A 16,770-nucleotide genomic window follows, 5' to 3' on the forward strand; every position below is an offset into this window, starting at 1 on the left:
TCTAATTTGTTCCAATTTGGATTGCAAAAAGCAATCGAAATTTTTGTCTTCTTACTTCCATTCCCTCTCCGCCTTCGACACACCACACTCCAAAGTCGATACTCCTTTTTCCGTCACCACCCCGCACCGGTACCGGTAAGCCTCGTCTCAATTTCCTCGAAAATTAATTTCATTATAGTTTTAATTCCTAATTGTTTTGCATATAAATTTCATTAGTAGTTTGCGGCATTCAACATCAGGTTTATTTTTCGATATGGATTCGGTCGAAAAAAAGAGGGACGAGGAAGATTGGGAGTTTACTGATAAGAGGAAACAACAAAGGCCACGGAAGTATGTGAATGGTGGCGGCGATGAGGGTGAAGGCGAGGCTGAAGGTGAACGTGAAGGTTCTGACGGAAGTGGAAGAAGGAAGCGTGGTGATTATGATTCACGATCGAAGGTGGCTGCAAAGAATACATTAGAGAAATTGAGTAGTTTTTATGAGGATGGTGAGTTTGATGGTGGGGATAAAATGCGTGAAAGTGGAAGAGAATCGAGGGATAAGAGCCGTGGTAATTCGGAACAGGGGAAGAGTTCTAGAAGAAAGTGGGATGAAGTTGATGTTGTTAGTGTCAAGAAAGTGCAGGAGAGTGGTTCTGAGAAAGGTGATGGCAAGATTGGGAAGAGAAGTGATTCTAGGGAGAGGAGTGGATCTGGTAGGAATGAACATGGTAAAGAGGATAGAAGAAGTGATTCCGAGAGAGTTAAGAGTAAAGGGGATGATAGGGTTGAGAAGCCTAAGAGGCATAGAACACCACCGACTGGTTTTGATGTGGTTGAAACTGTGGAGAAGCCGGGAAATGTAGATGAGGATGGCAGTGTGAGGGTTAGGGATAAGAGTCTTAGAGAAACTGGGAACTCAGACAGATCTAAGACGCCTGAGAAGAGTGGGAAGCGTCATCAAGATTCGGAGAATTTCGAGATGGATCATGAAAAAAGTGGCAGTCTTAAAAGGAAGGAAATTGAGAATGATGGTGGTAAAGATGATAGGTCCAAAGGAGGAAAAGATGAAACTTGGAGTAATAGGAGGAAAGATAGGGAAAGTTCTAAAGATAATTGGAAAAGGAGGCCGCAGAGTAATAGTGATAGAGATTCAAAGAATGAGGATGGTGCTTTTGATCACAACAGAGAATGGGAGTTGCCGAGACACGGTTATGATAGGATGGATAACGAAAGGCCTCACGGTCGGGCCGGTGGTAGAAAAGATGGATTCAGGGGGGAAGCTGTGAAAACAACAACGAAGTTTGGAATTTCAAATGATAATTATGATGTGATAGAGATTCAGCCAAAGTTCGTTGATTATGGAAAAACAGATTCTGGATCCAACCTTGGCAAGAGAACTGAACCTAATCAACAGAACAATGCTAAATCAGGCGGTAATAATGAAGAGCGGACACATCATCAGGAAGAACGAGGAAGAAAGAGTGACTCATCTGGTTCTGTAGCACCTGGTGAAGATCAGAAGGAGAGATATGGGGATGATGACTATGATTTTTATGGGGGAAGAGGAAGGGGTCAAAGAGGTGTCGCAACTCCTCGCAGTACTGGTGGCTCGCAGTCTCAATATGGAAATCAGGATTCTGGATCCTTTAACAGAGGTGGTCCACAAGGAATAAAAGTGAATAGGGTTGGTGTTAGAGGAGGAAGGATTAGGCCTCCTGGGAGAGACAACCAGCAAGTTGGAATGCAATTGCCAATGATGGGATCACCATATGGACCACTTGGCATGCCTCCGCCTGGGCCAATGCAGCCTCTCTCCCATGGTATGTCACCTGGTCCTCCAATTTCCCCTGGAGTCTTCATGTCACCATTCAATCCATCTGTTTGGCCTGGACCTCGAGGTGTTGACATGAATATGATGGCTGTTCCACCGGTGTCTCCTGTGCCTCCAGGTCCAAGATTTAATGCTGCTAATATGGGAAACCCGCCAAATCCTGCGATGTATTTTAACCAATCAGGCCATGGCAGGGGGATTCCCCCAAGCATTTCTAGTCCTGGTTTCAATCATACAGGGCCAATGGGAAGAGGAACACAACCTGATAAAACTCAAGGGGGATGGGCTCCACCTAAAAGTAGTGGAAGTATGGGTAAAGCTCCTTCTAGAGGTGAGCAGAACGATTATTCTCAGAATTTTGTTGACACTGGTATGCGGCCTCAGAATTTCATCAGGGAGCTTGAGCTGACGAATGTTGTAGAGGACTATCCTAAGCTTAGGGAGCTTATACAGAAGAAGGATGAGATTGTGGAAAAAGCTGCAACATCTCCCATGTATTACAAGTGTAATCTGAAAGAGTTTGAACTGACTCCGGAGTTCTTTGGGACCAAGTTTGATGTCATTCTTGTGGATCCCCCATGGGAGGAGTATGTGCACCGAGCCCCTGGTGTTGCTGAACACACGGAGTGCTGGACGTTTGAAGAAATAATGAACCTCAAGATCGAGGTAAGCTATTATTATGTTTTCACAATACTTTCTTTTGTTAGGCTTATTAATTTATTGATATCTTATTTGTATTGTCGGCTTCTCTAGGCTATAGCAGATACTCCCTCTTTCATCTTCCTTTGGGTGGGTGATGGTGTAGGCCTTGAACAAGGCCGTCAATGTTTAAAGAAGGTAAACTATCTAAATGTTGCGATTGTTAATGGCATTCGACTTTAATCATTGGTTATGGTTTTGATATCCTACTATTTATTGCTTCCACTGCTAAATCTCTATCTTTATATTTTGTTTTTCTTGATTGGGACTGGGTTTCTACAGTGGGGATTTCGTAGGTGTGAAGATATATGTTGGGTGAAGACAAATAAAAGTACTGCAACTCCAGGATTGCGGCATGATTCACATACTTTATTCCAACATTCAAAGGTTGGTTAAAATTTATATTTTGTTGTTGTGCACCTGTAGACTGCAGCTTCATTTCATCATTTGAGATGGTTGTTTTGATGTCAAACATAGTAGTCTTACCTAAATTGTTCGGTTTTGCTGTGGTGAAGGAACATTGCTTGATGGGCATAAAAGGAACAGTTCGTCGAAGTACTGATGGCCATATTATCCACGCCAACATTGACACGGATGTAATTATAGCTGAAGAACCTCCTTATGGTTAGTTTATCAATCGTGTCTGTAAAATTGACATCTCATATTCCATAATTATGTTAGACGATATTCTACCATATTTTCCTCAATAGATGCTGTTAAAAAATAAGTAGAAGCTGCAAAGCAACAAAATAAATCTTGTGGATCTAAATGTGTTGGGTCAATAATTAAATGCAGAGAATACTGGTTGTATAGACCAATCTGGTTTATAGATCAGTCTGATTACAACATCAACAGCACAGGTTTCCTCCTGGAAAGGAGTCTCTTCGTTCCACTAAACTAACTGAATAATTTGTAACCTCTGATAGCTCCTATGCAACACACACCCTATTAATATCAAACAATAACTTCCACATGTAAAAACATAATTGTCTCATAGTTCTGTCTGCCTAGGTGGCACTATTAAATTAAGCCCGCCTTTTATAATTATTATTGTTATTATTATTATTCTGATATTTTTTCAGTTATTATTATTATAAACCTTGACCACCTCCAAACCCATCATAACTGGCCTATCTGGGCCTCTCACCGTCAATGCAGAAACAACCATCTTTGTTAAGGTTGAAATGTGGAGGCAAGCCCTTGTTGATCATCATTTGAACCTTGTTCTATCAATTTTTCTCCGTGTCCTCCATCATTTCCCAAATTTAACACCCACAATTTTCTTTTAGGACACCTATTGAGTGGCCCTAAATTGTTGGCCACATTGAAGACATTTTTCCTCATCTCTCCTCACATGTCCTAACATACTCTTTGTGAGGTATATTTATGTCCCGCTATTCCTGAACTGTGAATTTGGTGCGTTGGTAGCAGCAGAACTTGTGTTAGATAGTGGAGTTTTGAACGAATTGAGACGGGCCGGGCTGTCGATCCTCTGGGTTTGTGGCACACCTAAGTTAATTGGGTTATGCCCAGAAACAATAATTGGATAGATCTCATGCTCTCGTGCCCAAAACTAGGTTTTTTGAGCTGTTCTGAAACTTCCTCACCAGCCAGAAGCAGGGCTCTTTGATCTTTTTCCCTGAAAGCAACCAACAGACATGTTTTCCCCTAACGAGTCTTCTTCTTCCACTGAATTGACAAAACAAGTCTACATTTTCTGATAGCTTCTATGTAACAGCCTGTTAATATCAAACAGTAACTGCCACATAAAAACATAATTACCTCTTTCACAAACTACAACCGCTATTTTATCAACCTTTTTTAAAAAACATAAACCATCATTGACCTTGGGCTATCCATCTCTCAGCAGACCCATCATAATTCAACCTATAAGAAGAACAGAGCAAGAACTGATAACAAATCCGACAACTTGAGATTAGAGTAAGGTAGATGTTTACCATTCATATAGAATCAATAGGGAGGCCCGACATGTTACCATAGGATTGAACTTTGTACTTGTAGATCCTACCGCTTTATTCATGCTGGACTAAACATATTCTTATTTCACAATCTGATCTATTACCTCGAGAAAGCTAGTCATTAGGGGATGTTGTAGCTGGTAGCCCCATTATAATTGTTGGCTGATAGGCTGGTTCAGTGGAGAAGCTCTTTCTTTGGCTTATCGACGTCTTAGGAAATTAGATAGCTAGCTCACCTCAAGCAACTGTGATTTCACGTTCTTCCCTAGGCACTTTTTCATTGATCATGTTTTTCATGGTACTTTGGAGTTTGCACAGAGAGCCACATAGTCTTGACAAGTAGGCAAGCACTTAGGAAATTAGATATAGAGCTCACTTCAAGCAACTATGATCATGCTCTTTCTCAGGCAATTTTTTCATAAACTATATAAAAAATTGCCTACTGGGAATTCACTGCAGAATCCAACTGCACCCAAAAACTCAAATTTTTAAATATGGGGGGGGGGGGGGGGGGGGTTAGAATCCTCTTTTAGATAAAGTAGGGGGACCAAAAGTGCATTTAATACATGCTTTAGGGATTGCAATGTTTTTGCTTGAAAGAATAAAATGGGCATCTCTTTAATTTCTTGCTCAATGCTTATATACTGCAGGTTCAACACAAAAGCCTGAAGATATGTATAGGATCGTTGAACACTTTGCCCTTGGAAGGAGGAGACTTGAACTATTTGGTGAAGACCACAATATCCGGGCTGGCTGGCTGACACTTGGTAAAGAACTGTCGTCTTCAAATTTTAATAAGGAGGTAAGAAATGTGAATGCTAATATACCAGCATGACATCTGAAGTGAGGTTTTCCTTTGTAACTTTTTTAGTTAACTTTTATTTCTTTGGAAGTTGGATAAAATATGCAGCATCCTATCTGTTCCAGTAGGGTGTTATGACCCACTATATTCTGAAACCAGTTTTCCTTGCGCAAATAAAAGAAAAGAAAAACAGTTTTCCAATCAGTAGATAAGTCATAGAAAATTATCTGAGCAGTTATTTCTTCATTTTTAATCCGATCATTTTGGGCTATGGCTGTAACTTCTTGAAATATTGGTAGATGTTGTACAATAGGCTAATTCATACCTAAAACATACTGCTAGCCTCTGGCGGAAGTTTCTTGGTCTGATATAAAAGTTTTTGAAGCCTGTCTTTTACTCATTTGTTCCTACACAGATATATGAATTAATCCATTTTTATCTTAATTTCCTCCAACTTCAAAATTTTCTTTTATCTTGTTTAGATAGGCACCTGCAGAGTTGGAGCTCGTTATTATCTTTGTCACTTGATCTGTGTTTTCTGGCTTGATTACTCACATTGATTTGATCTGCATAAATTCAGGCATATGTAAAGAACTTCGGCGACAAAGATGGGAAAGTTTGGCAGGGTGGTGGAGGAAGAAATCCACCTCCAGAGGCACCTCATTTAGTGGTGACTACTCCTGATATAGAGGCTCTTAGGCCAAAGTCCCCAATGAAGAACCAGCAACAAATGCAGCAGCAGCAATCAGTAACCATTTCTTTGACGTCAGGTAGCGGATCAAACAGAAGGCCTTCTACACCGCAGAATCCAATTGCACTCGGTGTCAACCAAGACGCTTCTAGCTCAAACCCTTCTACACCAGCTCCTTGGGCTAATTCACCTATGGAGGGCTTTAAGGGACGTGAAGGCTCTGTAATGCCTTCAGATGATAAAGTGTTTGATATGTATGGGTTTAATGGACCACCACCACCAGGCTATCTAGATTTCGATACACTCAGACAAATGAATATGTTGTAGCATAACTTTCAGGATAAAGTTGCGTTATGTTTTGTATAATTTTTTTCCCTGCTAATATAAATGGGAAGAATATTATTCGCAAAATGTCTGTTCATTCTTTTGGTAGCGCCTGCGATTAAGTTTTGTTGGAAATAAAATTAAGCGTTGGATTACTGTAAAATTGGTTACATTGTGTATTATGTTATCAAATTGAAGCGATATAAGTTTTTAATTCACATGCTTTACGTGAATAAGAAAGAGAGAAATGGTAGGCTAGTAACCAATCTTGTTCCTTTACGGAGTACAAACAAACTAACCAAACGGATCAATTAGTTAAACAAATATAAACATTGTTCAAGTCAAATACTGTATGAATAATTTCAATTTGTGGAATATGATTTGATTTGTTTATTGAATAGTTTTAATTCAAGGTTTTGGGGTACAAGACGGTAAATTGAACACTATTTTACTATAAAGAATGGCTTAGTTTAAAAAACAATATGCTATTAACGAAATCAAATATTTTTTGTATCAAAATTAAACTTAAAACGAGGGTTAAAATAAAGTTCTTGAAAATTTATAATTTTTGTATGTAATAATTATTTCTTTTTCATTTAAGAAATGTTATTTCAACATCATTTTGCAACAACTTTTGAATTCACATTTGTGTTGATGTAGTTCACATTTGTGTTAACGCAGTTCAATGGATATATCATTGTGTAAACTTTATATCAAGATTGAATAACACATTAACCACATATTTGAACATTATTGACCACAATTTCGGATGTTCCAACTACATGTAGATTTTAATACTTTTTTTTTTTTTTTTGTGAAGGAAATGTAGATTTGAATACTTAAAAATCAAAGTTAATCACATTTAATTGTGGTTAATAAAATTCAATTATTTTGTTAATAAATTGTAAGACTTGATATACTTCTATTAACAAATCTAACACTTTATTAACCACATTTGTGAACAGTACATTTTAAAATTTGTCGAATTTTGTAGTCCTATATCTTCAAATGACAATTCTATTTTTTTATTTTTTTTTATGGTTTTATCGTCGTTATAGTGAAGGAAGAGAGAGGGAGGATGCTCAGCTTTGAACAAGTGATTAAACTACAATAGATTCATAAGCACACTACATGTTAATAGTTTTCTTCTTTACTTTTTACACAACTCAAGTGACTCGGAGGCAACAAAATTGATTACACTATCCGGTAGTTGCCCACATTCCGGGTGATGAACTGATAATTGGGCAAGTTTCTTCGTAGTTCTTATGAATCCAAAGGTAAGGATTCACTTTCTGGCTTCTGAGGTGGTGGCACAGTTGCAGCTATTTCATTAGCTGCATACCAAATTATGCTTAAAGTAAGGTGAAGTTAAAGTCGAATGGAATGAGTGAGAAAAAAAGAGAGAGAAAGTGCTATAAAAAAGACAAACCAGGAGGCTGGATTGGCCGTTCACTTTTGTCTTCTTCAGGAGGGGGTGTTTGCTCCTGCTGTTGTGCGGCAGCTGCCTTTAGTTGCTCTTCTGTAATCTTAAGATAATCCTCAGAGCTGTATGCTCTACTTGGATCTGCCTTCCCATCTACATTGTTATAGATATAATCATCATATTCATGTTTTTGACATCAAACATGATTGGCAATTTGATGGGAAAAATGCTCTCATGTTGCAATATCCTCCTCCTTAAATGCATATTTCACCCATTACTTTGTTTTAAACCCCACCCCCCACCACCCCACCCATTACTTTGTTTTTAAACTAAACCCTTACACTAAGGCAGAAATAATTGTCATGTTTCAACCATGCAGGTGATATGGCCAATCGAGATGAAGTGCTTAATTGATAAGATGTACATGTTGTAACACTTATCTTCAAACTCTTCATGTTTGTGGGATTGTTGCCTATGCTGCTACATCTGGTTTTAGGAACTTTTTTTGGGGAAAATAAGTATTGGATTTGAAAGAAGGAACGCAAACTATTTATGAACAAGGAAATGGTGATAGTTCACTTTCTAGGACAAATGAGAATTTTGCATCCAACAAGTGTCTATGGGTCATCAACTTGGTTCTTTATATTATACAAGTTATTCCTAAAGCTAGAAGTACATAAATCGCATGATTTAACGATACCACAACGATAAACAAACCTCTTTCCACTAGGTAGGATGGACTATATGGATTATTAGATGACATCTGTGTGTGTATACTAATTTTCCTTTGTCTCTGGCTCTAATTATTCTACTATCCTCCATCTGGTCAACCCTCCATCTTTTCTACGATAGAAGCTATCCCAATTTTTGTCTAATAATTAAATTCTTAATTCAATCTTGTCTTGCATAACCATTTGTTTATTGTAACGTTCTATCTCTATGATACCAATTTATTTAGCTATTAAAAATATCATTCTAGAAGTAAGCGGAAGTTTCATTTGTTATTCAGTGATTTATTTTTTAGTTCTTGCAAACTATAGATTGTGCTTACATATGGCAAAATAAAAGTAAGGCGGAGCACACATCATATATGAAACAAATGATCAGAAATTTCAGCACAAGAAAATCTTTAAGTTCACAAATATAGGAATACATTAGAGCACATGTGGCAATTCAGTTCATTGGACTCTTGTAGCATGTCCTCATTTTTATCATGTTCTATTTGATGAATTTTTATGAGAAAGTAAAATATATATTTAAAAAAAATGAAACACCTCAATAAACCATATCATATGGCAATTGATAGAAGTTGAGCTTGATGAATTTACTGGTTTAAAAGACAAACAACGAACTTCAATGATAACTTGGAAATCTAATAATGGAAGGTAAATACAAGATAAATCACTAATGAATGCAATTTAGGTAGACCAAATTATAGTAAATCTCTTGAAGGGGATCTTTGGCGTAAAAATTAGAGTTGCTTATATGACTGACGAACCAGGATTTGCTGCTGTAGTGAAACAACACAGTTTTCAATTATAACCATTGGATCTTTATTGGATGGTACTGTTATAACTTTGTCCAACCATCCAATGGTGAGATAAAAACTGTGTTGCTTTTTACAGCACCAAATCCATTTTCATGACGGGGAGGTCATATATTCCCACAACAATCAGGTTCTCTAGTTTTTTTTCTTTGTTTTTTTTTTTTCCTTTCAATATGTATATTCCATTTTCTTGCTCCTAGCAAATACTAAAATCGTCTTCAACAGCTGATATGTTAGCTTACAACTACAGATGATTGTTTTGTAGCTATATTAATTTGATAGCAATTGTAGTATGCATAAGATGGGAAAATAACATGCATATGATTGTGTTGCAATATTTATTGATAGAATGCATATGAGGAAAAATAACCCATTCATATTTCATATTCTAAACTACCCAGCAAATAAATATAAAATAGATGCTGGATAACTCACTAGGGTCAACAGCAGTCTGAGAACCATTGGTACTATCGGTGGATGGTGGAGCTGATGTGGTGTTGCGAACATTGGAAGAGTACGTGTTCTGAGTTGGGTTTGAAATGTCATCAAGACCAATCTCCCGTTCAAGGGTACTCTTAAATTCCCTTGAAACGTCCTAAAAGAGCAAACATGGCAAGTAGCTAAATCAAAGAATCAATCGAGTGGCATTGGCACAACAAATTTAATCTACACTCTGGAGAGTTTTTTAAACTAACCTGGATCTCTCTAATGGTGGGTTGAAATTCACGCAATGTTTTTCCCAGATTCCGAGCAACCTGCATTCAATTAATCGGCAAAAAACCAAGGGGTTATCAAAAAGGTAAGCTAGAAAAATGATTACCACCATCACCAATAACAACAAACAAGCCTTATCCCACTAAGTGAGATCGGCACCATCACCAAAAGCAACAACGATTATTTTGTAAATAATGTATCTAATAAGCCTCAAAGGGACTCTAGTGAACTCTATTCCAACAATCTAAAGTTAATCTCATTCAAAAATAATCATTGAAGAATGCAAGACAATTATTTATACCCAAAAAGACGGGATAGCTTTCACAGCAACCGGCAATGCATTATCTTCCACTGTTTCATGTAAATTAGACTATTCTGTAAAATGTATAGAGGGAGCCTTATCCTTTCCCTTAAATAAAGTCAAAAAAAACAAAGATATACAAATATGTTCGGCAAGCTAAGTATCATGAATGATGGAATCACAAAACATGGGAAAAATCATCGTCCCAACAGTATTATTATACATTTGGTATCATGAATGAAGGAATCTCAGAACTTGGGAAAAATCATCATCTACAATAGTATTATAATACATTGCTCAACTATTCTACTCATGTGAACCCCTTTCAAACTTATTTGTAGCATTGACATTTTATTCAATTGGTAAGGAACCGCACATGGTTCACAGATAGCCGAGTTATTAACTTCATGTCCACTGTATGAATATACGTATTCACTTTGATGAACAACATTTAAAAAAAAAAAACATGGTATTACTTGAAAGTAAAAACATGAAAGTAAAAACTTTTGGGCTATCTGCATCCAAGAACACATGGTATTACTGTTTTCAACAAAGATTTAAATTAAGTATATCTATCTCTGATCAATTCATCTTAGTAACGGTTAAGATGGGGGGAAAGAAAATGTAAAAAACCAAGATAGAGCAGGTTTAATCATGAATTTATCTGTTGATTAGTGGTAACAAGAGAAAATATGAACTATGAAGCAGTTCAATTCGAATAAAAAATGAAAAATGTTAATTTTCAAGCAGATTGGTACATATTACAGGTATCCATTAGCATCTGGGTATTATTTGGCTTCTTGGAGGTTTTGCTTTTTATTAAAGAATCGCAAACCACAAACATAGTCAATATTCACAATGAAAATCTGAATAAAATTACTAATTTATTATTTCTTTAGCATAAGAATGCAACATTGATACACAAACAAGCTGTAAGAAAAATAAAAGCTCTTTATATCAATGTTCATTGAAGGTAGGTAATGACAATTGATAAGCCAAAGGAAACTTCTTTCGAACGTTTCACCAATTGTTAATGTTTTGTCAGTTGGAAGTTTACACAATCTAGGACTGTTAGCCTTTCTAATGTCAATAACATGTAAAATCACGAGCCTTATAGACATCCTTTCCTTCTCTTGCAAAGTAGACAGAGCAAGTTGTCAAGAGTGTTTGAGATAAAATCATAAAACCATCCTTGCTGTTAGATATTATTGGATATTAATTAGAATTGGTTGAATATTGTTCAAGGTAGTTAGAAGTTAGTTGTCATTAGTTATTAGTTGGTATATTAATTGCCTTAGGATCGCTATATAAAGTGATCATAATTCATTTGATAGTATCAAGTAGATTACAAATGAATGTATGATCCCTTTCTATAGTGATCCTAAGGCAGCTCATATCACCAACTAGCAACTAATCACAAGTAACTTCTAACTACTTCAAACAGTGTTCAACTAATTCTAATTAATATCCAATTATACCTAACACCTGGACCTTTCCTAGCTGCTTAAAATGCTACAAGACTGGCTCCTTGACTAAGAGTCTGTTTGTATTGACTTAAATGAGCTTATCACCTAACATAAGTGCTTGCGAGACTGTTTGAGAGAGCTTAGGGAAACAACTTTTGATATGTCTTTCGTTCAAAAAAAAAAAAAAAAAACTTTTGACATGTCTAAGTTTATTTCAACTTATTTTGATAAGTTCCTCAGGATAGCTTACGAAAACAACTTACTGCTTGCATGAAGACAATTGAACTTTATTCTATCTTTTGTTATAAAAATAGCTTCTAAATAAGCACTTATATGCTCAATTAAGTTGTTTATCCAAACACAACCTATGTACCGAACCACATGAATCAGAAAGTGATAAAAAAAAAAAATTAAGCTTTAAAATCACTGATTCCTTAACAAAGTGAAATAGTATGCATTAACAGAATATGAAGTCATCAAATATTCTTAAACTTATCATGATAAGTATAGTTTATGCAATCTAATCTGAATTACTACATAGGGAAGTACATTTCAAATTGTTAAAAACAAAGAGAAGAATGAAACTGACCTCAGCAAGACCTTTAGGACCAAAAACCAACAAAGCAACAACCCCAATTACAAGAGCTTCAGGGGCACCAACCCCAAAGAGAGACGCATAAACCACGTTACCCTTACACCGACCCTTTCTATCTACAAAATGAGTAAATTGTATTGTATAGTAAAATATAATTCTTGAAAAACAAAACCCAAAAGAGATGATAAAAGTTGAATGCTAAAATTATACCTATAATATGAAAAAATGGTTTTTTGGGCTTGATAGAGAAACCCAGATTCTTCAAACCATTCCAAGGAGAGAAAAGACGGTGACCCAATGAATGGAGATAAAAATGTTGGGTTTTTGAATATGAACTAGTAGTGGTGGAGAGTGACATTGAACATGTTCCTCCTAGTTTAGGACATAATAACATGGTTGAACTAGAAGAAGCAATTGCTGTTAGCATTTTGATGTATTGAATGATGTTTGGATTGATATTTGATGTTGCTGTTGCTTTGGCCCTCGAATCCTATCTCTAAGAATCTAATGGCTAAAGCAAATCTCTTCCCAGAAATTCACTTTGGTCTTAAATAAAATGATGTGACATGGCAGGATTAAATTGATTACGTAGATTGATTGTGGTTATAAAATTATTTATGTATGTGTTGAAGAGTAAATTTAAGATTAAAAATCAATTGTAAAGTCAATGAGAGATGTTATAGTCAGAAACAAAATCAAATGTAAAAAGTTTGTACACTATTTTTTTAAACATAAATTGGTTTTTCTTTTTGATGGTCAGGATTTGAATCTGAACCTCGCATATAATATGCATTATTGTTCATAGTTAAGCTCATTTTGACAAAGATAAATTAGTTCAATGATGTTGAATGATGCGACTATGCTCAAATAATTTTATTTATGTTTATATCTATGTAAGACTTTCTCTATCTATAATATTTTTATATTATATTTCTCTAAATAATTGCTTTTTTAAATAGATATAAACATAAATAAAAATATATTTTAGATTCCTATTTTTTTTAAATCAAATTCAATTTTATAAACTATATGCTTTTTTATTCTTCTTTTCTTGACTAGATTTTTTTTTACAAGTTCTTTTCTTGACTCAATTGTTACGGTATCTTTTTATTTTTTGAGGCAATTTTTTTTACTGTGTCGAAATGTCTATGAAATCAACTTGAAAATATTTGAAATTTTTATTTTTGAAAAACCTTCTTTTCTTGACTCAAATTGTTTCCATATCTTTTTTATTTTTTGAAGCAATTTCATGCCTAAAAAAAACTTATCAAAGAGTTAAATGAAATAATAACCTTATAAAAACAAATTGTGGAGTCAATCTTTTCTGGAAAAAACACTTTGCAGTCAACCTTTTTTTTTTGGTCAAAAGTGGAGTCAATCTTCTATTCAAATAAATATGGAAACATTACAGTTTTTATGAATTTAAGTATATGAGTCAATCTATAAAAGAATATTGTCTTTTTTTTTTTTTTTTTTTTTTTTTTTTTATTTTTATGTTTAAGAATATGTCTTTCAATTGTTCTCTATTTATGTTATAACTATTTTGTTGTATTTCTCCCAATCCTTAAGTGTCTTGTTAATTACCAGGGTGGGAAAGTCACCAACAAAGTTTCTTATTCTTTTGATCCCTTTTCCCTCATTATGGAGGAACCTTGGCTTCCTCTTCAACCATCTTTCCATGAAGTTTTTCAACCTTATACCAATAATGTTCAAGATGTGAGAACCTTCTTTGGTTCTAATATTCAGCATCACCGTGACAATTATGAATATGGTTTTATAAATAACGCTTCTATGATAGAAGACATTAACACCGTAATGGGAGGTCTTTCTTTGTCGTATAATAATAACAATCGTAGAGAAACCGGCAGTACTAATCATACTTATATTGACAATCACCCTTCAATGATGATGAGAGAGTTGGTACTTTCAATGGCAATGGATTGGCGTGGATGTCAATATCTGCAGGCGAAGATCGAGAAGGGCAACCCGGCAGATGTTGAGTTTATCCTCTCAATCGTGAAGGATCATGTACACCAGCTAATGACACACAACAACAACTACTTGATTAAAAAGATTTTTCAAGCAAGGAGTGGTGTCACCCCGGAGCAGATGGAATCTATTGTTTTATCGATTATCTCGGATGATCAAAAGCTGAAACATGTGTGCATGGACAATCGCGGGTATGTTGTCACCATAAGGTTTTAAATTGTGTGGTCATGATATTTGATGCTCTAGTTTTTATTATCAAGAACATAAGGTGCAGAATATATATGTCGAAATTCGGTGTTAAATCTAAAACTTTATGATAAGTGTTTAATCTGATAATATTGTTACCTCTTCATGAATTAAGTCTACAAAATGTCATAGTAACATACGAACTCAACGTATCATGTCCACTATCATATATTAGTAACATGCCTAAGACTTTAAAATTATATATATGTACATGGTAACATTAAAAATACCATAGATTAAATTTGTGTAAATCTATTTTTCTTGCTGCAGAACAAGGGTTATGCAGAACATGCTAAAGAATATCAAACTCTCATTCACGACATATAATGTAGTTGTGTGTACAATGCATCGTATCACTCTTGCATTGGTGAAAAGTTTTAATGGTGGTTATGTCATTCTGCAGTGCCTGAAGTTTTTTCAGTCCGAACACAAAAGAGTAATTAATGCTACGTCTCAAACTTGTTTTGTTTTCCTTTCAATTATATAGTTCTTGTAAGCTTAGCTCAGTTCGTGGGAACAATACATAAGCAAGGTCCGGGGTTAAAAAATAAATAATTTTTTCATTCAATTAATCGAAGAACTATCTTTCAGGTTATTTTGGATCAAGTAGCAAGAAATTGTGTAGATATTACAACCGACAAAATTGGATGTTCGATTATTCAAAAATGCCTTAGCCTTGTTGAGGGAAGTGTCAAAAGCTTGCTAGTCACAGAAATTATCTCAAATGCTATGATTCTAGCAGAAGATCCATATGGGTTTAATTCTACACTCTTGAACTGATAGTTACATTTTATTTTTTATTTTTGCATTCCACATTTGAAAGTGTATTGATATGATATCTCACATACTTTACACTTGCTTAAACAGTTAAACTTACTAGTAATTATTTATGTTACAAATTTCACATAGACTAAGAAACGTGCTACCTTAAACTTAATCTTAATATAAGAGGTTCAACTTAATATTAATCATAATCTTAATAGAAGATCATTGCCTTAAGTTTAAGCAAGTTTAAAAAAATTGTATTAAGACATGATAAGTCATTACTTACCACTGAAAGATTGAGTTTTATTCTCTCTTTCACTAAATAATTATGAACACCTTAGGGTTGTTAATTAATGGTGTATAATACGATATCATTCATCATGTGTTTTATAAACTTATGACTTTTAAATTTTAAACGTAGTATATTTATGAGTTTGAATGTCCCTTCAATTTGAAATTATAATTTGATAATAAATATAATTTTTTCATGTATGAAGAAACTATGTCTTGCAATTTGTAATTACAATGGAGAGTTCTGCAACAAGGGAAAAGATGATCAAACAGCTTCGCGGCAAATTTGCTAGATTTTCTATGAGCAAGCATAGCAGCAATGTGGTGGAAGATCTATTGAGATTTTCCAACGAGAATGATGTTGCTGTTATAGTTGAGGAGATAATGAAAAGTTGTGATTTCTTGAATGTCGTTCAAGATCCCTTTGGAAATTATGTGGCACAAAGAGCACTCAAATGCACTAAGGTTTGTGTATTTTGATGTTTTGAAATGTTTGTTTAATCTCTCTTTTGATGGTGATTTAATTATTTCAGGGTCGTCTACATAGAGAACTTGCTAAGCTCATTACATCTAATAAGAGAATACTTCAAAGCCATCTTTACGGAAAAAGGGTGTTGACAATGGCCATGACAGAAAGAAGTAGGTTTGGTGTTTAATGAATCACAACAATTTATTTTATTATCTTTTCATGTGATATGCTGAGAACAATATTCATCAGTTTTGTTACAAGTTTGTTTGGTTTATTGTCTAAGACAGGGACAACAACGTGAAAATAATTCTCATCTTGCTTATGAAAATGAATGTTTTGAAAATTGTGTTTCTTTCATAAATAACCTCTTTAACTTTTGCATTTATGCAACTTGGAAAATTATGCTACTACGTGTTATGGTAAGGTGGAATATTGTATGGATTCATGTAAATATTATAAAGTTAGATCAACGTTGAATTCCTTGAACTTTAACATTGTTTCTTTCTGTCCAAAAAAATAAACATGATTTCCAACACATATTGTAGCAATTTACGGCAAAGTGTCAAAGGTCAAAGTAAAAAAGAAAAGAATACGTTGAGGAATAAATTTTGTCATCTATTGTAGTCCTACTCGACTCGAGAGATTAGTCTCTTCAGT

The 16,770-nt window shown here is 34.9% G+C and overlaps 3 protein-coding genes across 3 annotated transcripts; 2 read left to right on the plus strand and 1 right to left on the minus strand.

Annotated features, from left to right (window-relative positions):
- Positions 1–6,526, plus strand: LOC11420479 (N6-adenosine-methyltransferase non-catalytic subunit MTB). The gene is made up of 7 exons (XM_003592170.3): positions 1–135; positions 217–2,479; positions 2,567–2,650; positions 2,795–2,899; positions 3,028–3,136; positions 5,142–5,293; positions 5,874–6,526. The coding sequence occupies exons 2-7, from the start codon at positions 254–256 to the stop codon at positions 6,309–6,311; spliced, it is 3,114 nt and encodes a 1,037-aa protein (XP_003592218.1). The 5' UTR covers positions 1–135; positions 217–253; the 3' UTR covers positions 6,312–6,526.
- An 864-nt stretch (positions 6,527–7,390) lies between these two features.
- LOC11421571 (sec-independent protein translocase protein TATB, chloroplastic) lies at positions 7,391–12,906 on the minus strand. The gene is made up of 6 exons (XM_003592171.4): positions 12,564–12,906; positions 12,348–12,469; positions 9,973–10,032; positions 9,713–9,872; positions 7,738–7,884; positions 7,391–7,642 (listed from the first exon to the last, which is right to left on the minus strand). The coding sequence occupies exons 1-6, from the start codon at positions 12,778–12,780 to the stop codon at positions 7,572–7,574; spliced, it is 777 nt and encodes a 258-aa protein (XP_003592219.1). The 5' UTR covers positions 12,781–12,906; the 3' UTR covers positions 7,391–7,571.
- A 1,088-nt stretch (positions 12,907–13,994) lies between these two features.
- LOC11425105 (pumilio homolog 12) lies at positions 13,995–16,427 on the plus strand. Its single transcript, XM_003592172.3, has 5 exons — positions 13,995–14,533; positions 14,859–15,024; positions 15,180–15,343; positions 15,851–16,109; positions 16,178–16,427. The coding sequence occupies exons 1-5, from the start codon at positions 13,995–13,997 to the stop codon at positions 16,298–16,300; spliced, it is 1,251 nt and encodes a 416-aa protein (XP_003592220.1). The 3' UTR covers positions 16,301–16,427.
- Positions 16,428–16,770: the final 343 nt, after the last annotated feature.

Source organism: Medicago truncatula, chromosome 1, assembly GCF_003473485.1.
Source record: "Medicago truncatula cultivar Jemalong A17 chromosome 1, MtrunA17r5.0-ANR, whole genome shotgun sequence".
In the NCBI taxonomy this organism is placed as follows: Eukaryota; Viridiplantae; Streptophyta; class Magnoliopsida; order Fabales; family Fabaceae; genus Medicago; species Medicago truncatula.